Source organism: Onychomys torridus, chromosome 1 (assembly GCF_903995425.1).
Source record: "Onychomys torridus chromosome 1, mOncTor1.1, whole genome shotgun sequence".
In the NCBI taxonomy this organism is placed as follows: Eukaryota; Metazoa; Chordata; class Mammalia; order Rodentia; family Cricetidae; genus Onychomys; species Onychomys torridus.
The window spans coordinates 120,991,563-121,014,463 of record NC_050443.1 but is presented as its reverse complement, the minus strand read 5'-3'; the positions used below and the strand labels follow the sequence as shown (position 1 = coordinate 121,014,463).

Here is a 22,901-nt window from a genome sequence, read left to right as displayed (position 1 = left end):
ATCTGGAGAGGAACAATTATCCAGCTGAAGAAGTTAGAGAACAATGCATTGAGGCCAAGTAATCAGAAGCAAAGAGATAAACAGACGTGGATAAGCAAGATAAAATCCACATGCGGGAAGATCAACAAAACCAACAGCTTGGTGAAAATATCAATAATGCATAGCACACTTGGTCACTGTAGGAAACAGTAAAGGCACAGATAAACAGCCCTGGGAATGAGAGAAAGCAGGGGCAAAATGCAGATGCTACAGACATGAAGTAAACACCAACAAAATTGAAAACCAAGACGAAAGGTACAAATTCCTCAGCCCTGCTGCTTATCAAAACTGACACAAGAAGAAATAAAGAATAAAGAAATAGTTCATAAGCCTCAAATCCCTGTAATCAGTAGTTTAAAATGTTCTCATAAAGGAAGCAGCAGTCTGGATGGGGTTGCCTTGAAGTTCTAACAAACATTCAAGAGAGAGAAAAAACATCAAGACTCACATAAAGATTTCCCGGACATGGGGTTTGTGGGAACACCTCACCACTTAATCTGTGAGGAGCCACAGCTCAGCAAAGATGGCAGAGGAGGATCAAGTGGACTTGGGCAGCATTTAAGACTTAATATGGGATGTGAGAGATGAGGTAGGGAAGTCTGCAGGGACATCTATGTAACTAATCCCCCAGTCAGAGAACATGAAGATATCCCATTGGAGAACAAGAATGGAGCCTGGGATGACGAGGTCTCAGGAGCCAGCTAGTGGGCCTCATGAATAAAAGAAGGGCCATGAAATGAAGGCAAGTGGTGAGGGCTAGATGGTGTCCTCGAATAGGAAGTAAGTAGGCATGGCGGGGGGGGGGGGGGGGGGGGGGGGGGGGGGGGGGTGGGGACAGGACTAGGCAGAAGCAGTGCTGGGACCTTACTCACCCCCTCCCCCCCCCCCCCCCCCAGATGCCCCATGAGCAGGGTCTGGAAACCAGAGTTCCCCTGTGTCCGGCTTTGAGCCACAAACATTTCCTGCAGAAAACAAGAAAGTCAGTCTCTTGGCCCCACTGTGCTCTGCATATCAGCGCGACAGTGTGAGCTGAGCTTGTAAAATAAACACTGTGGCAGGTCCAGGTCCAAGAAGAGCTAAGAACACCATGGAGAAGAGGTGGTGTGGGTTCTGCAGAGAGCCAGGGGACCCTAAGGAAGCCAGCCAGTGGGGGGCCCAGGCAGGGCCAGGAGAGAGAGAGAGAGAGAGAGAGAGAGAGAGAGAGAGAGAGAGAGAGAGAGAGAGAGAAATGGGGGGGGGACAGGAGCCAAAACTCTGGGGTTCTTGTTATAGATAACAAGATGGTCTGTACTATCTTGGATTGCCATCCATCCTGACTACTGTAGCCCCTGGACAAGGCCACTGGCCCTTACCCAGCCTTGGCTCTCAGAGCTGATTCCAGCCTCATTTCCAAAGGACCTTCACACTTCTGAAATGTTCTTCCCTTACCCACATCTGTGACTGCCACGGACCAGCTCTTTGTATAACTTGCTGTGTGACCACAGGAGACTGCTGGATTTTTAGAACAATAGAGTCAATAATATTCAGTGGCTATATGAAGGGAGCCCATGGACATGGCTCCCTGGTATAAGTCCCTGGCCTAGGCCTAAGGAAACTCCTGGTCAGGGAAACTGAAGCACCCCTGAACAAGTTCAGCTGGCTACTCCTAGAAATCCCTTACAAGGTAGACACCCCAAATCTCCTTGGGTCCTTAGCCTGATCCCCTTCTGAAGGTTTGGTCCAGCTGTTGGTGAGTGGGGTTCAGCCTTGCTATGTGGGTGGACTATGGTGGGACACATTTCACAGCTAAGGGGCTAAGCTAAGTTAGGCAAGCTGCTGGGCACTGGAGACTTGACTTTGGCCAGCCGCAGCTGGCCTGGAGGTGGGGGAGGGAGGGGCTGTCAGCAGGGAAGCCCAGGGGCTCTGGCTGGGCTCAGCCAGGCTGGCTGGCACTGGCTGGGCTCTGGGACTGCTGGGCTCCCAGGGATTTCCTGTCCCCTACTTCCCGAGGTCAGCAGGATTGCGCTTGGGTTGTTTCTGGTCCCGATGGTTAAGTTGATAACTGTGATGATGTGGGGCCCCGGCCATGCCATCGTGCCCTCTGGGCCCAGCAAAGCTCTTTCCCAGGGTCTGTCCCCACAGGGGGCAGTGGTCCTGGACAGGGGAGGGACTGGGCAGGCTGCCACAGGCCGTTTGGGTCAGTGCATCTTTGACAGCCTCTTGATATACAATGGGGGTCCAGGCTAGAGCCCTGGGAGGTGCCTTGGCTTAGTGTGGACCATGGCTTTGGACAGAGGACTCACTCCTCCATCTTAACCATCTTGAGGCAGGGGCTGACAATAAAGAGTGATGCCCATGAGGTGTTTTTGCAGGATCCCAGCATCCTTGCAAACCTGGCTCAGAGCCCAGACAGGGCCAAGGTCACCAGGAGCTCTGAGGATCGACCTAGCTTTGTTCCTAAACCTTGTTCCCAGAGACCACGAACTCTGGAAAACCAGCCCTTTGTTGTTCTGATCTGATGAAACACTGGCACGTACTTCTGCCCTGCCCCTGCCCCTGGACCAGTACAGGCTTCACCTTGGTTACAGTGTTGTGACCTGGCTCCGAAACCCCAAACTGCTATTGGGCAGCCATATCTTGAGTCTGGAAAGGGGGACACTGGTAGAAGATAACACCTATCACATTCTGTCACTTACAGGAGACACTTAGGTTTCTGGTGTGAGTTTGAGGGGTAGCCTATTCTATGGGTAATGGGGAAAAGGGGAAAGCTGAACAGTTAGAATGGGGTAGAACTCAATTGGGTCAGGAATTTGTGGTGGAGGGGTTATTGGGACTGGAGGAAGCAGGCTACTTTTACATTTCTGGGGAGAGAAGGCTTACATTCCTAGGATTTGGTCTGTGATATCTAGGAATCGGGGAGGCCTCCCTGGTTCCTTCCAGCAGTAGGGGTGGCCAGCAAAGGTAGCCTTGACCAGGAAAGATGTGGGGCTGTCTGAGGAGGTTGAGTAGGAGACTCAAACTAGGGAGTTTGTCATTGGTTCAATAGGCCCATGTGCAAAGAAGAGAGAAGCCAAGGGTATCCTTGATCATGTAGACAAATGACAAGGCTCCCAAGCCACCACTGAGTTCAGGCCTTGGGAACTGAACACTCTGAATATCTTTCCCATCCTGCCATGTGCACAATCTTTGTGCTAGCTGGGTGGTCAGCTGGTCAAGGACCACAGTACCTCCCTGCTCAGGTCCTGGATGCTACAGGTTAGGCCAGGCCTTACAGTGAGACTCAGTGTTGGATATGTACATCCCCAGGGTCTCAGAGAATATCTAGAGTCTAGCCCATGCCCCCTCCTGATTCTATTTATAGGCCACAGACCTCCATGGCTGCCCAAGACTGGGGATACGTGCTGGCGAGGAGCAGAGAGGCTTCTGAGCCTAGTGCCTAAGACGTGTTTAGGAAAGGAAAGCTGGCTTGTCCTATGTGGCCCAGACTATCCTTGCCTACCTGCCCAGTTGCAGCCCATATTGGAAGAGAGCCAGAGCCAGGCATTGCTAAGGCAACCCAGCAGCAACCACACTCCCCACTCAACTGAAATTCCACTATTTTTAGCCTCCTAGTTATGTTCAGATAAAATCCTTGTATACAGACGAGTTGTCTGGCAAGATAACGGCACACCTCAAACTGCAGAGACTTCAAAGAGTAGCAGTGAGTTGTACCATGGGCCCAAGAAAGCTCCCCTGGTGAGTCAGAGCCTCCAGTGGCTCGTGAAAGGTGAGGTGCTTGCACATAACACAGAGGGCAAAGGACTAGTCTAATGGCCTAGCTAATGTCAGCTGTGACACTCCGGAATATGAAACTGTGGGCAGCCAGTGTACAAGGAGCTGCCATAAGGTATGTACTCTATTCTAGGTAGAAGCCTATAGTAGTGGATGCTAAAAATAGCCTGGCCAGGCAGATCCCACATAGCCTACCACAGTGTCTTGAGCTGGACTTTCACAACCCATTCGGGTCCAGGGTAAATAGAGGCCAACACCATTCAGGAATCCACCCTAGCCAGGTTCTGAGTCTTCTGAAGGCTTGAACTACACAGAGCAAGGACCCTAGATAGCTGGCCTATGGGGAGGCTGATGTGAGCCCAGCTGCAGCCATCTCCTGGACACAGCCAGGAGGCACTTAGAGCAAAAAGCTCTAAGGGTAAAGGGTGGAGGGAAAGAGCCAGGTCATGTTCAAGGCTTCAGTGTGTCTGACTTTGAGGTCTCACTCCTTCCTTCCCAGGGCAGAGGCAGGGCCATGGGCCTTGGGACACTAGGCAGAAGCAGCCGGTAGGTAGGCAGGCCTGATTTCCCAAGCACACAATTGTGAAATATATTGCCCACCCATCATGCATAGAGCTTCTCAAAAACTCCCCAGAGGAGATCAGCAGGGTGTGGAGCTGAGGCAGTGAGATGCTGCCCCTGGGGTACTGGCTGAGGAGGGTGACTATCAGAGCTGACAGAGTTGATGTAGGAGCCTACCTTGTCTTCCACCCGGTGCAGACGGGCACCAATGGTGTTGCTACCACGGTCCTTGCTCTTCTCTGTGGGGTAAAGCACAAAGTCAGGGGTATGGGATGTGGGTGTGGTTTTGGGTGCCTGGATGGACCCTAAGGAGCAGGAGATGGAAGAAGTGGGTAAAGATGTCCTTCACAATTCTCTTGTGGTTAGAACAGCAGGGTCAGGGCAGGGGGGGGGATTATAGTGACAGAGTAAAGCTGGGTTCCATCCTTGCTCCTCCCAGCTTTGGAACCCCTGCAAGTCTTCCAGGAGGGATAGAACACTCTCTGTCCAAGGAGTGACTCAACTGGGTTGTGATACCTGTTGGGCTTGGACCCATCATCAGGCCAGAATGTCTGCTGTTTCAGTGGTCCCCAACATTGGATTATGTCCCACAGTCCTGTTTGGACCTCAGCTAGCACTGTCACTAGGAATAATATACCTTGCATTGTCTTTCCTTGGTGTGGTTTAGCCCTTTGTTCTGAGGACCTGAGGGTTCCTACCAAGCCAAGAACTAGCCCACACAGTGCCATTGTACATCCCTGCACACCTGAGCCAGGAAGGACCCCCACCATGTCCTCTGAAACTCTAGGCAGGCTGCTTATCTGACCCATGCTCCACACCAGGCCCTTCCATCACAGGAAAAATGTGCCCTTGGCTCACACTGCCATACCCAGAGTCTGACCATGATGCTTTAGGAATCTGTCATTTAAAGGGACACAGCAGGTTCTGCCCTCACCAAAGCATTCCATTACACAGCCCATCTACAGACACTTTGCCTAGCATGGGTCTACCTGTTCCTTCGAGCTTCTACACAGGAGGCCCTAGTGGCCTGTTGTGATGAAGAGGAGAGGCAGATGGGGTGAAGGGGTGAGAGAATGAGTCAGTCATGGGTTTCCCTGTCCAGGTACCAGTGCAGACACCCACCTGAGATGGGGATGAACAAAGATGGCTTTCCAATGGACTGGTCCAGCCTGAGAGAGAAGAGAGGGACACCAGTTCACACAATGCCTGGCGCACCACCAAGACAGACCATTGTGTCTAGGAGGACAGCATGACACTCACGCCAGTCTTCTATTGCCACTCCAAGACCTCCCAAGAGGTACCCAAGACCCTGTGGCCCATGCTCTTGAGAGGGCCAGGCAGGAGTTCCAAGATGAGGGCAGAAGCTGGGACACTTAGACTCTTTCCCTGGATGAGATGAGTGGCATCAAAATGGGAGACTCTGAACCTTTGGGCCTTGTCTATGGAAGGCACGGTCACATTCTCCCAGCTGCACCCCATGATATCCACAGAGCTAGGTTTGTAAGCTAACCCACCAAGCTAGCCTTCTAGGTCCAAACCTGTGTTGGGCCCTAGGGACCACATTGCTCTGATGGAAATATGATCCAAGCTAGAATCCCAGACCATGTTGGCTCTGAACGATCAGGATCCTTAGCTCCATTCCAGTGGTGGGAAGATCCATGGGTGGAGGCTAACTCAGGGGTGGGTCTCAATAAGAACTCTTGCTTTCCCTGTGAGGCTGGGGCAGGGCCTCCCGGGGCCGTGTCTCCACAGCCGTTCCTGTGCGTACCTTCTCTGTAGCTCTTTAATGCGCACCATAAGGTTGAGGTGGCCCTGAGAGTACTGCTCGATGACATCCCGCACATCGTAGGGCTTCCGTGCTTGCTGCGGTTCAGAAAGACACATGTCACTTTCCCAAGTCCCGTAGGCTCAGTTCTAAATGCAAACAGTGAGTGAGCCAGTGATAGGGAGGAATGGCTTAGAACATATATAGGAGCAGGCTTGACCCTTGCAGGTTGCCATTTTGGCCTGTCTGGGTCTTCACTTCTCATCTTTCACCAGTGGGACTAGCCAGCTCCTACCAGTCTACTGGTTCTGATTCCAAGTCTCCTTGGAAAGAGCTGGTCTAGCAGGCCAGAGACATGGTACTGCATATCTACAGTCCATCTGGGCCCTAGACTGACTGTTGACACACTTGCTGCTTCTCTGGATAGGGAGCTAGCATACCATGTATTTTAGATGCCTCCAATGCCACACAGACTTTCCAAAACACAGTCAAGATCCCATGAAGGACCTGCCATGCTCAGGGTCATTCTGGGCACCAAGACCATCACATCTTCTGCAGCCTACATACTCAATGACTGTTATGAGGCCAAGCTTGGGATGGCACTTACACAGATCCTTGGTCCTGTGCATATGTAGCTAAGATAGTCTAAGAACTGCACTTGATCATGTCTCCAGGTCTTATATTCTTCTGTATGATGGAGCTGTATGCTCCGATCCTCCCTTCTATAAGATGAGATTCTGAGCCTTGTTCCTGTCTTCTATAAAACAGGATACTGAGTCTGTTCCTCTTTCCTGGAAAATGGGTTGCTGAGGTCTGCTCTGCTATGTCTAGGAGGGAATGAGAATTAAATAAGATCTAAGGTAAGAAAAGCCAAGGAATCCTGATGCAGCACTTAGTCAGAAGTGGCAATGACTGAGTCCAGGACCTGGGTCTCTCCTTAGTGCACACTGAAGATCACCCTCAGTAATAGGGAAGAGAATTTGTGGGCCAAAATGCTTTCCAAAGTATGTGGCACCTCTAGGGATGCCTGGTAGTGCCTGGGGATAATTGAGCAAGGGTGGCAGAAACTACAGCTTGAGGCAGCACAGGCCTGGATGAGGAGAAAGACAGGTCCTTATGTTGATGTATGGATGGTCTGAGAGTCTAAGGGTCACTGTGCCCAAGTGTGCATGAGTACCCTTGTTAGCCTCTTGCAAGCATGCATGTGATCCAATGTGTGGTGGGGAGGTATGAGTAGTCAGACCTGTAGGAGTATGGTAGGGGGCTGTAAGCAGGGCACAGTTAAGAAGGATCAGAGAGCCAGAAGTGGTGGCACATGCCTTTAATTCCAGCTCTTGGAAGGCAAAGGCAGATCGATCTCCAAGTTTGAGGCCAGCCTGGTCTACATAGTAAATTCCAGAACAGCTAGGCTACACAGACAAACCCTGTCTCAAAAATCTCCCTCTGCCAAAAAAAAAAAAAAAAAAAAAAAAAAAAAGGAGGAGGAGGAAGAGGAGGAGGAGGAGGAGGAGGAGGAGGATCAGAGATACCCTACCAACCACACATGGCCAGCAGTACTCCAGGCCTGCTGAGGCTTATCTTGGAGCTGCCAAGCTCCCCTCCAGGATCTGGTTGGGCACTGAGGGTCAAATATCTGCCTAGAACTAGTGTAAGAGACCATCTCAGCTCTTTCCTAGGGCCAATGTTCTAGGAAGGTGGCAACAGGAGCCAGAGATGAGCCAAGATAATGCTGCCTGTCCAGACTGACCAGACTGTGGACATGGGTGCTCAAGGCAAACTTTCAGGGTTAAGAGGCCCTGGCTCCTCAGGCCAGACACAAAGGCGGCTGGCCAAGGACTTATCGGGCGAGCAAGGCAGGCAGGCATGCCTGCATTAAGACCAGCAGGGGAGGGTGGGGAGCAGGTGGATGCATGGCTGAGACAAGAAATCTGGGTCAGTAGGGTGGCCTGGAGCCCTTGGAGCCCTCCTCACAGGGGCCCCCTCTTCACCTACCTCACTCTTTCTTGGAAGCCTGCCATTACCTGTCCATGCATCCCCAGAACATTGTGGAGCCCTTACTTTTTTTTTTTTTTTTTAAACTTAGAAGCCTCTGTACTCCACAGGGCCCCTCTGCCACCTGGGCTGAATGTATAAGGGAGAAGCAGAGAGCACGAAGGTAGGAGTTGTCTGTTGTGGCAGCTTCCTGAGCCACTCTTAGGACCCAGTGTCCTGAACCTGGAAGAAAGTGCGGGGCTCTGGATCTTTTCTTCCTCAACCTTGCAAACATGTCAACAGGCAGGTCCCTTGTTTGTTCCATAGAGACTGAGTCTGCATGGGCCACTAAATGATCTCTGACTCAAAGGGGGACTGCTGGGAAATCATGAGGGTCTCTGTACTCCACTGGGTATCAAGATTCTAGAAGTTAACCCTGGGGAGCCATGGGCCTACCCAGCACAATGGCATAAAACTTAGCAAGCAGGTACTGTACTGTTTCATGTGGAACCTACTCCAACACCTACAGGGGCCACTTCTCAGCCTGAGGGCTGTCATGCCCTAGCAATTTCTTATGACCCTTTAAGCACTAGCAATTTAAGCTACATTGCTTCCCAGTAAGAGTGCCACACCCTAGCCCCTCCTTTGCCCCCAAGAGACTGTCTTGTCAAGATGTGACTCCCCCAGAGCTGTGGTCTTGCCTGCTCAGGAGTCCCTGTTCACTAAGCAGGATGCAGTATAGGTAAGGTAGGATACAGAATGCTCCAAGCTGACTGAGAACAGATATCACTTTTTATCCAGGTGACATTGACAGGTTGTAACTTTTACAACCTTGCACAGGAGGAGGAGTTAGGCCATGAAGTTCCTTCTAACAATCAAGGTGGAGGGAAAAAGGGTCCCTGGGCCAGGGCTGGGTCCAGTGTCCCTGAAGGAACCTGCTGTGTTGGGGAGTGGTGAAGACCCAAGGACTACAGTCACAGCATCTTGGCATCTAAAGGTGAGGGCATACAACCACTGTGGTCTTCTTGGGGTCAATTGCACCGGACATGATCTCACCTGGAATTTCTTCTTGGCTACAAAGTACTGCATGCGCCTGATCACCTTGATGGTGGCCCGATGGTGTTCCCGCAGCCTGTGGAGGAGAGGGAGCAGAGTGTGAACAGCTGTCATGATGGTAATCCCTCAACACATGCCAAAGGTACCCCAGCCAAACATGGGTGGACTCTCCAGGAACGAGGAGAACGTTCTATCCAGAGCTTGCCCTGTCTCTAGAGAAGCTGGAAGCGAGGAGTTTCTAAAGGGGAAAGGGAGGGCTGCCTCACCACAGATGGGGAGAAGGACCCTTTACCGATTTGTATTTCAGAACTGGGGTGGGTGTCTGTACCTCTAGTTTGCAAGGGTTGCAATTCTAACAGCAGAGTCAGGGAATGCTCTAGAGAGGGTAGGACCACAGTGACCTCATTAACACAGGGTAGGTGTAAACGAGGGCGCTGTTCCCTGAGATTGTTCGGGATTCTTCACTGGTTTGCCTCTAAAGCTCCTTCTAGAAATAAGGTCCTTTTAGAAACATCCCTGGAGAAAGCAGGCCTGTGATCAGATGTCTGTGTGCACAGAAATAAGACTGGACAGCATCAGGGCAATGGAGAAACCGGGAGAGTCTGGAAGCTCAAATTTGACCAGCCAGACTAAACCGCATTGGCAACAGAGAGCTGCTGGGAGCCTCTGGGAAAGCTAGACTGGAAGGGCCCCGAGCCCAGAAAACAAGAGGCAAGAGGAAGCCAGCCTACCCTCCAGGCTGTACTTCCTTCTCAAAGAAGTGTGGGAAATGTCTACACCAGATGGGATGGTGGGGCTTCCTGGGCTGTGAGGAAAAGAGTGGAGCCTGGGCTACAGAGCCACCAGGATACAAGTGACAGGATTCCAGAGAACAAAGGCTATCAGGGTATCTTTTTTCACACAGTTCCCTCTTGGAAATAGCTGTGGGTTCTCACAGAGCAATAGTGGCTGCTGGGAGGGAGTAAAAATAAAGCAGCGAAGCCAGCAGGCTCTTGCTACTGAGGACAGCAGGCTTGGGATTCAGACCAGCCTAGGACGGGGCCCCAGGAAACAGCCAAAAATGTTGGTTGAAGTCCCCTCAAAACCTCAAACCCAAACTAGTCCAGATTTCTTTTTCATATTAGAGGAAAACCTACTCATCTGTACAGAGATATCTTGGAACTTCTGGGTTTTTTGTTTGTTTTTTTGTTTTGTTTTATCCACATATAGAAGTTGAAAATTAAGGGAAAAAACAGATCCTAGATAGAGATCTGCAGGTGTGATGCATTCTGCAATCTTAGCTGTTAAGGCCTCAGGAGATAGTTGTTTTCACACTGTTTGAATTTGAGCTGACCTTGTGACCTAATGTAACTGTAGAGTCCTGGGGAGCTCACCACGTGTGGAAACCACAGGTGTTGGGAGTGTGGCTGGAGTGGTTGTAGGGAGGTGAGTGGAGGTGCCCAGCCATCAGCCAGCACTGATTGTAGGCATGCACTGAGCCATCTTCGACCACCCAGCCCTAAGCAAGCTACTGGTGACTGGTGCTGCCTGAGTCATCCCAAGCACAACCACAGAACCACCTTCCAGCAGAGCTGAGTCCAAGCTCCAGACCCATGGAGCTGTGAGCAAGACAAATAACTATTAAACCATGGCATTTGGTTATGGTTTGCTGCTCAGTAATAGGTAGCTGATAAAGAAATTAGAAGCTGGGCCCTTAATCCCAGATATTTCGAAGGCTGAGGCAGGAGGATCGTAAGTTCAGGCCCTGCCTGGATAACAGAGTGAGCTCAAGGCTAGCCTGAACAACTTAGTGAGATCCTGCCTGAAGAGATGCTCAGCAGTTAAGAGCACTTGCTGCCTGTACTTTCAGAAGTCCTGGGTTCGATTCCCAGCACCCATATGGCACCTTACACCAATCATCTCTAACTCTAGTTCCAGGGGATCCAATACCCTCTTCTGAACTCCAAGGACACCAGGTGCACACACACACACACACACACACACACACACACACACACACACGATGCACATATATACATGTAGGCAAAACACCCATAAACATAAAATAAGTAAACAAAAAAACAAACAAAAAAAACTTTAAAAAGTTAAAGATGTTTTGGTTCATGCCTTTAGTCCCAGTACTCAGGAAGCTGAGGCAGGTGGGTCTCTGTGACTTGGAGACTTGCCTGGATTATATAGTGAGTTCTAGGCCAATTAGGACTACATAGTGAGACCTTGTCTCAAAAAGGGCTGGTGTGGGGCTGGGAACATAGATCAGTGGTAGAATGCTTGCCTAGCACAAACTGGCTTCAATCCCTAGCACTGAGGAAAAGAGAGAAAGGAAGGAAGAGAAGAAGGAAGGAAAGAAAAAGTTATTAATTAGAATTCAGAGGTGGGACATTGTGACATCAACTTTGTATAATATTTAGCATTGATTTTAGGACCAGAAAACAAAACAAAACAAAAGGCAGATAACAGAAGGCTGGACATGTGGTGTTGTCTGCGATCAGAGAGACCTCCAGGTGTGCTGGAGGGAGAAAGAACTGTGTTTTAGGGAGGAGTGTGGAAACGGTGGCTGCTAAAGATAGCTCAAGATCCCTCTTGGTTCCTGCCATTAAAGATCCGAGTCTGTTTCCACCACAGGGCTGTAAGCTTCAGCCTCAAAAGACCTGCTGATTTCACTTTTACCCTCTCAGAAAACTTCTGCCTCCTGGACAAGTCCGAGCTAGCCTGTTGGAAAAGCTGAGTGAAGGAGGAGAGTTGAAGGGTTCGGATGACAGCTGACAGCTTCAGGCATGTGAGGCTGACACTGCTCAGCCACCAAGTGCGTGTTCTGCCCCCAGGAGTGCACCCAGCAGAGCAGTCCAGAGTCTGACCTACAGAGTCACTGGTAGATAGATGACTGTGGTTTGTATCAGGGTCTCTAGATGAGAACTTTAAGATAACTGTGATGGATAGAGTCAAGAAAATAGATGAAAAGATGAGGGATTTCACCGTATGATGAAAGTTATCTCCAAATACCAAAAAAGAAATTCTATAAAAGTCAGGCATGGTAGCACATGCCTGTCATTCCAGCACTTGGGAGGTGGAGGCAGGAGGTTCTGGAGGCTCAAGGTCATCCTTGGCTACATAGAGGTTTGAGGCCAGCCTGGGTTACCCAAGATGCTGTCTCAACCTCATTCTATGATTCCCTCTAAAAATAAATGAATAAATACAAATAAATGAATGCACAAAAGAAAAAAGAAAAAGATGGAATGAAAAGAAATTAAGAATGCAATGGTGGTTTGATAAAAGAGACGATGCAGTGAAAAAAAAAAGAGAAGGAAGAAAAATAGTAAGAAAAATGGGTAAGAATAAGGTGGTAGAGAATGTACATTTAAGTGAATTGATATTCCATTAAATAGATCAGGACTGTCAGTCAGGATTAAAAACAGTGACATGAACTCACTAAAAGCATAAACAAAGAGAGACTGAAAAGAAAGGGGCAGAGAAACAGGTGTCCTAGCATGGCTCTCTAAACACAGGCATCTGCAAACCAGCACCAGGCACTCCAGAGCCAGACAAAGAAGATTTCAGAGTTACAAAGTATCAGCTCAGGGCTAGCTGGTAAAGAGCTTGTCTTACAAGCACAAGGACCTGCGTCCCTTCCCAAGGACCCACATTAAAACAAAAACAAAAACAAAACAGTATAGTAGAATAGCATGTGTTTGCAATCCTGTGATTGGAGAGTGGAGATGGGAAGATCTCTGGGGCTCACTGGAGGGCCATCCTAGCTCACTTAGCAAATTCCAGGCCAGTGAGAGACACTGTCTCAAAAAAAAAAAAAAAAAAAAGAAAGAAAGAAAAAGAAAAAAAAAGTGCACAGCATTTGAAGAACGGCATCTATGGCTTTCCAGGGTTTTCACTTACACTTATATGAAAAAGTGTCAGTTAAAAGCAGGAAAAGATCAATTCCAAATCTGCATGCACCTACAAATATAACCTTAAAAAATATATAACATATAAAGCAAACTGGGAGAACAAAATGGTAACAGAAAATCTACAACCATAAGGGAGATTTGAACATCTCTCCTTGGTTATGAATTGAAAAGATGCCAAAGTATCAACAGAGACAAATATGAACAATCGGAGTGTCAGTCCACCCAGCTGACACGGACAAAACCACACCATTGCAGGCCAGCACATATAAGTATTTACACAGATACTAAGTGTTAGGTTTTAAAAGTAAGTATCAACCAATTTCAAATAAATTAAATCATGTTTTGCATGACCACAATAAAATTAAACTACAAATCAAAAATATTACTAGGAAATCCCCAAATGTTTTAGAAATTAAATGATCTAAGTAACCCAAGGTCAAAGAAAAAGAATCTTACATGAATTAGAAAATAGTTCTAATTGAATAACCTATAATCTCAGCAACTCAGGAGGTCAAATCTTGAAGATCACAAGTTGGAGGCCAACCTGGGCTACTTAGCAAGGTACTGGTCTTGAAAATGGCAAGATGGCTCAATGGGTAAGGGTACTTGCTGCCCAGTCTGAAGACCTGAGTTTGATCCTAACACTTGCATGGTGAAAGGAGAGAAACTAATTCCCAAAAGTTGTCCTCTGACCTCCACATATGGGCCACGGCACATGCACCCCACCCCACATACACATTTAAATAAATATGATAAAACTTTAAAAATTGTGTCTCCAAAGATATAATTAAACAAATGTTGGAGGTACACTGAAATATGGACACTGAGGGGTAGATAATATATGACCTTAAATGTGTTTGCTAGAGGAGAGGCTGAGATCCAGCTCAAATTAAAAACAAACAAAACAAAACACACTAAAAAACAAAACACAAAACAAATTTAAACCTGAAGGAAGTAGAAGGAAAGAGATAATAAAGATAAGGCTGTAAGTTGATGAAATAAAAAATGAATGTTGTATTAAAGAAAATCAACAAAGTTAACATTTGGCTTTCCAAGGAGACTAATAAAATTGATAAAACTTTTAGCAAGACAGATGGAGCTGGGTGAGGGGGATCACAAATCACCAATGTTAGGAGTTAAAACAGGAACACCACTGTGGAGCTAGAGACTTTAAAAAAAAAATCTATCAGAGGATGATATGAACAAAAACAGTTTTGATAATACAGATAAAATAGATTAACTCATCAAAACATATTTTAAGAAAAGAATAAATACAAACTGCCCTATGTTAATGGAATTACACTTGGAATTTTAACGATCTCTACAAAGAAGTTGGTCTAAAAAAAAAAAGAAGTTGGTTTAGATGACCTCACCAGTGAGTTCTTCCCAAAACGTAAGGAAGAAGTTCACTACTATATACAAAGCTTCTTACAGGGCTTTTATGAGGCAGTCTAGCCTTGATACCCAAATCTGCCAAAGATATTCCTGAAAGAAAACTGAAGGGTAAGGTCTGTCTTGGATGTGGAGGCAGCCTTTAAAAACCAGCAGCCAGTGAGATCCAGGGTTCATGTCAAGATGCAGGATCATCATGGCTTAATCCACTCATGCAAGGCTGGCTTAGCATTTGAAAACCAATCAACAGAGCTCACCACATCAACAGAACAAGGAATAACATATAATCAACTCAAAAGATGCAGAAAAGCACTTGATAAAGTTCAAGGCCTAGTCCTAATTAAAAACACAACTCCTAGCAACGTAGGAAACATAATTAAAAAAAATGAAAATTGAAACAAAAAATCCTAAATACTAAGTACACATCATGTTTAATGATAATGTTAAATCACTTGGTTCCTCCGGAGATGGTATGTCCCCTGTTTTCTGACAGTATCCATAAAGTCCCAGCCTGTGCATTAAGGTGAGAAAAAGCAGGATTGGCCTGACAAAATGGTCCATTGGGTAAAAGGGCTTCCTACCAAGCCTGGTGACCTGAGTTCAATCCGTAGAACCCATACGTTAGAAAAAGAAATTGACTCCCACAAGTTGTCTTCTGACCACACATGCTGTGGCAGGCCCACTCCCCCATATAAATAAAATGTAATTTAACAATAGAATAAAGCACTTGGGAATCAGGAGCAAGTGAATCTCTATGAGTTCAAGGCCAGCCTGGTCTACACAGTGAGTCCCAAGATAACCAGGGATACATAGAGAGACCCTGTCTGGAAAAAAAAATCAAAACAAAACTAAACAACAACAACACAAAACAAAACAAAAAGCAAAAAAAAAAAAAAAATTAAAAATGAATTTAGCAGAACCCTGACCTTGCTGGGTGTGGACATGGTAGCTCATATCTGTAATCCCAGAAATCTGGGGGTCAACAAATGAGGACTGGAAAAGGGAGCAAGCCTGGTTCTACTAAAAGTTGAAAGTTAACAATCCATTATCTTTCTATCTACTAGCAACAAACAATTAGACCACAAAATAAAGACACTAACTTTAGTAGTGTCAAAGTTAATACATCTATTTAAATTGCTCACAGATGAGGCTTATAGGCAGACAAGAACTGAATACCAGTGAGAGCTGAAGGTGACTTGAATTCATGTTCTTATCTACAGGGCTAGAGAGATGGCTCCATGATAAAGAGCATTTTGGTTTGCTCTTCTAGAGGATATGCTTTTGATTCTTAACATCCACATGGCAGCTCACAACCATCTGCAACTCCAGTCTCAGGGGCTCTGAAGCCTTCTTCTGGTCTCGAGGGTATTGCATGCACATGGTACACATATGTGCGTGCTGGCAGAACACCCATTCACGTTTAAAAAGATAATAAAACATTTTAAAAACCCTCAATGTAGCTAGGCATAGTGGCATACACCTTTAATCTCAGTACTTGGGAGGCAGAGGCAATCAGATTTCTGTGAGTTCAAAGCCAGCCTGGTCTATGCAGTGAACTACAGGACAGCCAGAACAATACAGTGAGAACCTATCTCAATCAAAAAAGCAACAAAAAAAGCCCTTCTTTTTTTTTTTAACAAGAAGACTTTTTTCAAACTTTGGTATAGATGTTTCATTCCAGCTTCTATCATTTTCATCATTTTTCTACCTTTGAAATTGACAATCTGATCTTAAAATATTTATGAAAATACCACGCACCATCCCCCTGACAGTTCTGAAAAACAGCTACAGTGCTGAAGACTTACACAATCAGAGTTCAAGTATCACAGTGAGATGGGTGATGGCTTTCTGGTACAGCACTTGCTGAGCATGTGTGATCTCACATAAACCTGGTATGGTGACTCATCCCATAATCCCAGCACTCAGGAGTTAGAAACAAGACGAGAAGTTCAAGGTCACCCATGAATAATATGGAGTTTGAGGCCACCTGGTCTATATGAGAGCCTGTCTTAAACAAACAAACAGAGGTCTTAGGGCTGGAGAGATGGCTCATGGTGTGAAGTCCTTGTCATATCATCATGAGGAATGAGTTTGAATCTCCAGAACCCAAGTAAAGCAAGGTAGAGCCATGCACATCTGTAATCCCAGCACTCCCATGGCGAGATAGGAGGTGGAGAGGAGAGAATCCCTGGGAGCTTGTAAGCCAGCCAGCCTGGAACTGGAGAATGGTATAAGGTGGAAGTCAAGGCAGAGACCTGAGGTCATCCTCTGACCACCATATGTGCACTGTGGCCTGCATGCCTGCAGTACACACATGAGCATGCACATACACACACACAATCACATATCCACAGCACAAAGAAAAATCCCAGTAAAGCTGCATGGTGGGCAGGGCTCTGGGACAGAGCAAGACCTTAGCTGTCATAAACACATATGTGGCCTCTATCATGGAAACTTTCAACAGGGTACCAGTGTTCTCAGTAGATGCGCTCGGACACCATGCGAGATAGGTACTGTGATTCCTCCCTCACCACAGCTGCCGAGCTAGTTTGTCAGGCCTTGAACAGGAAGGTAGAGAGACCAAGCTTTGAAAGGCCACTGAATGCCTGTATAGCCTTGGGCTAGGTAAAGGTTTCTTCACGGAATGCAGGGAGCATGAGCTATTACAGAAAAATGCTTGACAAACTGGAGTCTGCCTGAAACCCTTCATTCCAGGCCTGGCCTGAGGAGATATGACTCCATCCTCTTTCCATCACCCGGAAAGGCCTGAAAGTGGGTGAAAAGTGGGACTCCATGCTTATGTCACCCGGAAGGGCCCCTCATCAGCCATGACTGTCATCTTGAGAACCTTCCATCTCGGCTGTAGTAACCACCTACCTGAATCCTGTTCTTCATCTCTTGGCTTTGTTTTCATATATATATATATATATATATATATATATATTATCATATTTATATGTATCACTAGAAGGCATATACATTTTTTAACATTTCTTTTTAAAAATTTATTTAATTTTATTTTATGTACACTGATGTAAGGGTGGCAGATCCCCTAGAACTGGAGTTACAGTTTTGAGCTCCCATGTGGATGCTGGGAATTGAACCCAGGTCCTCCGAAGAGCAGCCACTGCTCTTAACCACTGAACCGTGTCTCCAGCCCCGAAGGCATATATTTTTAATTTTGGTGATTCAGTGAAATAAAAGAGCTGGGCATGGTTTCTGCACATGCCTATAATCCCAGCACTCTGGAAGCTGAAGCAGAAGGATTGCTGTGAGTGTGAGGCCAGCCTGGGCTAGAGAGTAAGACCCTGTCTCAAAACAAATGAGTAGATAAACTTACAAAAAGGTTATTCAGTACTGCCTCAGTATTATTACTCCGTGGCTGAGAGCCCCTTATGTGGCTGTCTGTCATTGGCTCAGTCACATGAGCTGGCATGAAGTTCTTCTTAGTATGAACAACTATGTTTATTAATTCTCTTTCCTCCTGACAAGGGCTCAGGCCTGTGGACAGTGCCGTGACACACATTCCCTTCTCGAGGTGTGAATACCAGAGTTTCCTGTAGATGCAAAGCCAGACATCTCCTTGCTCATCAGCTATGCGACTCCTCCACCTCAGAGATGATGCCACATTTTTGAGGTGGTGGTTATACACTGACCAGCAAAATGAGCTTCCTCTGCTGTAGTGGAAGTAGGCTGGTGGTTCCTCAAAATACTTAATATATAATAACCCCACCTCTACATATGTATCCCTAGAAATGAACACATACATTCAAGTAACAACTTGAATGTGAGTGTCATAGTAGTGTTGTTCAGAGTAGATCTGAAAAATCCAGCAGCAGACTGACATGGTTTGTCCATAAGACTGAATATCAAACTAAGAGTGTTGACATGTTGACACATATCACAAAATGGATAAATCTACCAGGCATTGTGCTAGGTAAAAGAAGTCAGCCACGACAGATCCTATGCAATGCACCTCCAGTTCTACGAAATGCTCAGAATAGCACATTGTAGAAATTCGAGATTGGTGATTCTTTAGGCAGAGAGGACAGGGAGTGACTGCTGATGAGTGAAGGCGGCTTTTGAGGGTGATGAAATGCTCTACGGCTAGCTAGTGGTGATGGCTGCAGAGTGCGACCATGCTGACGTGTGCCCTGAGGTGGGCACTGTAGCAGCAGTGGCTGCCCTGCAGATTGCTGCAGAGAGCTCAGCTAGAGAGATAGTGAGGCTCTGGGAAATGGAGAGAGCCCCTTTCTCAGGTGTCCCGGGAACCCTGGCAGGCACCCAGGGTGCACTGATATTGGTCTCATTCCCTCCCTGAGGGCACAGCAGCCAATCCTCACCCCTTCTACTCAATCCCCAGACTGTGAATCACAGGGGATGCTTTCACAGGACAGAGCCCAGCTCCTGTGATCCCCCCACCCAGCACTGCAGTCTTTGCTGTAGCTCCCACTACGCCCAATGACATCCACATTCTTAGGGTAGCCCATGGCCCAGTGTCAGTGAATTTTGACTCTCTTGGCAGGTCTAAGTGATGTCTCATCACATGCAGCGTTCAATGGGTGGTTCTTGTGTCTCTGTCAAATTATTTCCATATCAGCCATCATTGGGAGCCACCCCACACTGGGCCCCTGCCCAGGCAAGCCATAGCAGACATTCTTGTTTGGCACTAACATTCTGCAGGGTCTCAGGGGGCAGGTGGCTGCAATGCAAAGGTCACCCATTTCAACTGTCCCAGAGCTGAAAGAGGAGGGCAATTCTGTTTCCCCAGAGTCAAGGCTCTTGGGTCTGAGTGTCTGCATACACTAAAACTTCATCTCCAAGGAGACTGTGGTGGGGCCTTTGGGAGGACATTAGGTCATGAGAGGGGCACCCACATGAATAGGGTTAATGATCTTATACAAGAAGCCTGAGGGGGTTTAGTTATCTCTTTTGCCCTTCTGCCATCTGCCACAGGACACACAGAAGACACTATCTAGGAGGCAGACATAGTCCTCTCTAGATACTGAAACTGTCAGAGTCTTGATTCTGGATTTCTCCGTCTTTAGAACTGTGTACAGCAGATCTTTATTGTTTGTAAATCGCCCAAATTTAAGGCATTTTTGTCACAGGGCTAGTACTGAACTTGACACTGAGAAAGGGGTTCTGATGAAAGATATGGTGGCAGTGTTGGAAGAAGGAACAGGCAGGGGCTGGAAGGGATCTGAAGCCCATGAAGAGGGCCTGGGGGTGGCCTGGGGGTGGTCTCAGAAGGCCAGAGCTTTACAGATTTCCTGGGATGCTGGTGGAAATGGGGACAGGAAGTGACATTCTGGTAAGGGCTTGGTGGAAACATAGAGCCATGAAGTGGCAAAGAACCTAGGAAGGTCATGTCCCAGGGTCTTAGTGTCTGTATACGATGACACTTCTGAGAAAAGAACAAGGCTGTTTAGCAGAGGATATCCCTCAGCCAAGTGTTCATGGTGCTACCTAGCTTCTCTTGATTGCTTCTAGTACAAAGTGAAAGGAGAGTCACAAGCCAGTGACAATCACAAGAAAAGCAAAATGTACTGACCTGGATAAGACTCAGCTACCAGAAGGAAGAAAAAAAAGAATTGGCTCCAGGCATGGTGGCACACTATATAGTCTCAGAATTCAGGAGGCTGGGACAGGATGACTGCCTAGCATTCAAGTCAGCCTGGGCTAGTACCAGGCCAGGACTACACAGCAAGATACACAGTAAAACCCTCTTTCAAACCAACCAGCCAAATGGAAGAGAATGGAAAAAGGTGTGCTCACAAACAAGCAGAAAGTGGGGAGGTCAGAATGTAGTACGACAGAAGAGGGGCTGGTGCTGCACATCAGAGCACTCTCTGTCACAGAGGCATTTCAGGGAACTTCAGGGCCACCTTATCCCTGACGTCTCAAGCCTCTGCTTCCTGAGCTCCAGTTCAGGGTCCCTGGGATGCCCCAGCTGGGGCTTCAGTGGCCAAGTGAAGTGTTGGCACAGTAACCACCCCTGCAGTGGATGGCAAGTCTTGGTGGCCTTCATGGGGCCATTTCTACTAGGTATAGGAGCTGAGGGCAGAGCTGTCTCCACTCAGAAGACACCCCAAAGAACAGTGCTGAGGCAGAACTGCTGTAAGGTGCTACAAGAGAAATTCCCAGTCCAGCTACGGGAATAGACTTGGTTCTAAAACCCAGAGTGGTAGAGCCATCAGCATTGAACTCTAGCCTGGATGACAGATGGGATGTATTCAGTCAAGTCACAATGTTGCTGCTATGTGGAGTCTTGGCTTAGTGAACCCAGAAAGTGGGACAAAGACTAATGATTCTCAGCCCTTACAAGTTAGTGCTATCTCTGTTGGGGTGTGGATGTGCTTGAGACACGCCACTCTTTTCTTCTTATTCATGTCTTCCTTTTGTAAGGGGATGTCTGCTTCAGGCTGGCCCCACTATATTAATTTGGAAGCTCATGGCCTTTGTGATTTCACAGGCTAATAGCTCTGGAGATGAATTTGCCTCAGGATGAGTCTGACCCTGGGCTCACTCATTTTGGACACTGGAGACTCTTGTGTCAGTACTGGAATAAGATAAGATCTCGAGGGCTCTGGGGATTCAGTGACTGTGTGAGCATGTGAAAAGGACATGAACTTGAGGGAGCCAAGTTTGAATGTTGTGATCTGGGTGGATAGACTGCAATTTGCCTTAAGTCTCATGCATGGATGATACATTCCCAGTGTGGTGGCATTAGAAAGAGGAGTCTCTGGGAAGGGATTAGGTCATGAGGGCAAAGCACTCATGAATGGGATTAGTATTCTTTTTAAAGAAGCCTGAAGGGCTGGGGATGTGGCTTTGACAAGTTCTCACTTAACAGGCACCAAATCCCCAGGTTTCATCCCTGGCATAAGCCAGGTAATGTACATCAATAATTTCACTACTGAGGAGGTAGAGACAGGGGGATCAGAAGTTCAAGGTTATCCTCAACTACATAGTAAGTTTGAGGCCAGTCTGGGGTACATGAAACCCTATCTCCAAAAGCAGCAGCAAGGGAGCAGGAAGAGAAGAAACCATCGTTGCGATCAATGCAGTCACTGCTGCCCAAGGAACCTGTTCACTCAGCTCTCCAGCCATGTGAGGATTCACAGAAGCTGCCCTCGTGCAGCATGCAGAGCCCTTATGAACCTCTTGGATGGTACTTCCCAGATGCTGAATGATACATCATACACTCATACATTTCCCAGTTGAAGGTGTTTTGTTATAGAGGCCCAAATGGCCGACATTATAATATTCCTTTGGACCCTCAGAGACCACGTGGCCCAGATCAGGTGTAGAGTTACTAGTTCCCCCTCACCCATGAGGGTTAAATTCATATCAACTCCCCTTAGTCCAAATCACCTCAGTTTGACATCACGGAGGTGAACTTAAGTGAACTCAACTCAGCACAGTACTGCACAATATAACTTGACCCCCCCAAACTGCATAGGCTTGTCTTATGGTGGAAGAAGGATGTTCAGGCCTGATTCTTTCTCAGAGGCCTCTCAGGCCTGAGGATAATGGTGTCATACAAATCTACTTCAGAGGTGAGTGTTGATGTGTGGGGAAGGGGTTTTACAGAGAAGTGCCTCTGCAGAAACCTGTGGCCTATGCTATGGGCCTCAGATGGAGCCTATAGGTCCTGGGGGTGAAGAGGGCAGACTAAGTAGGGCCTACCCTCCACAGTGGCCCTAAGACCAGAAGAAAACCCCAAATAAGTTCCATCCCATGGCACCAACTTTGTCCTTGGGAGTGACACCCAGAAGAGAGCAGGTAAGAGTGAGGGAAGCTGGTGTGGAAGGGTTTCCTAAGAAGCTGAACCAACCAGGCCGGGATCTCACCATTAGTGGGGACACACAGACACATAATATGCTGCCTTTGCCAGGAAGACACTATGACAGACAGGAGTGGCCCAGTTTGTGAAAACATCTCCAATCACTCCTTCTAGATGAGTCTGGAGAGGAGAGTGAGGACCAGGCTATGTGCATGGGGCCCCTGCCTGACACACTAGCAGTCTGCCCTGTGTGAGGGGCATGGACCAAGCACTTCTGTGGAATCTAGTAGTTCCCTTTACCTAGAAGGAACAAGCTCCAAGATGTCAAGCAGATGCCCAAAGCCACAAGCAGTTATGAGCCATGTAGCTAGAGGAGAGACAACACAATTAGCATTGCCTTCTTTTTCCTTCTTTACAATTTTACAGATTTGTTCTTCCCGTGGGTCTTGGTAACTCAGCATGCAACTGTTTTCTTTCCTTGTTAATTTAGGAACTTTCTTATTTCCATTCAAAGGACATATTTTATGGCCTCTCTTTGGAATATCTGAATGGCCAGCAATTTTTTTTTGTGTGTGTGTGTGTGTGTGTGTGTGTGTGTACATATATATGTATATATATATATATATGTGTGTGTGTGTGTGTGTGTGTATAATATATATTACTATTGTGTATTACATTT

General features: G+C 47.2%; 1 protein-coding gene across 1 annotated transcript in view; it reads right to left on the bottom strand.

The window, feature by feature from the left end:
• The window catches only part of Kcnq1 (potassium voltage-gated channel subfamily Q member 1), a 310,859-nt gene that overhangs the window by 58,896 nt on the left and 229,062 nt on the right, over positions 1-22,901 (bottom strand). The window contains exons 12-15 of the mRNA XM_036172121.1: positions 9,143-9,218; positions 6,119-6,213; positions 5,473-5,519; positions 4,528-4,589 (exon numbers count right to left, since the gene is read on the bottom strand). Coding sequence (XP_036028014.1) covers positions 4,528-4,589; positions 5,473-5,519; positions 6,119-6,213; positions 9,143-9,218 — 280 coding nt within the window. The remainder of the gene's footprint in view (positions 1-4,527; positions 4,590-5,472; positions 5,520-6,118; positions 6,214-9,142; positions 9,219-22,901) is intronic.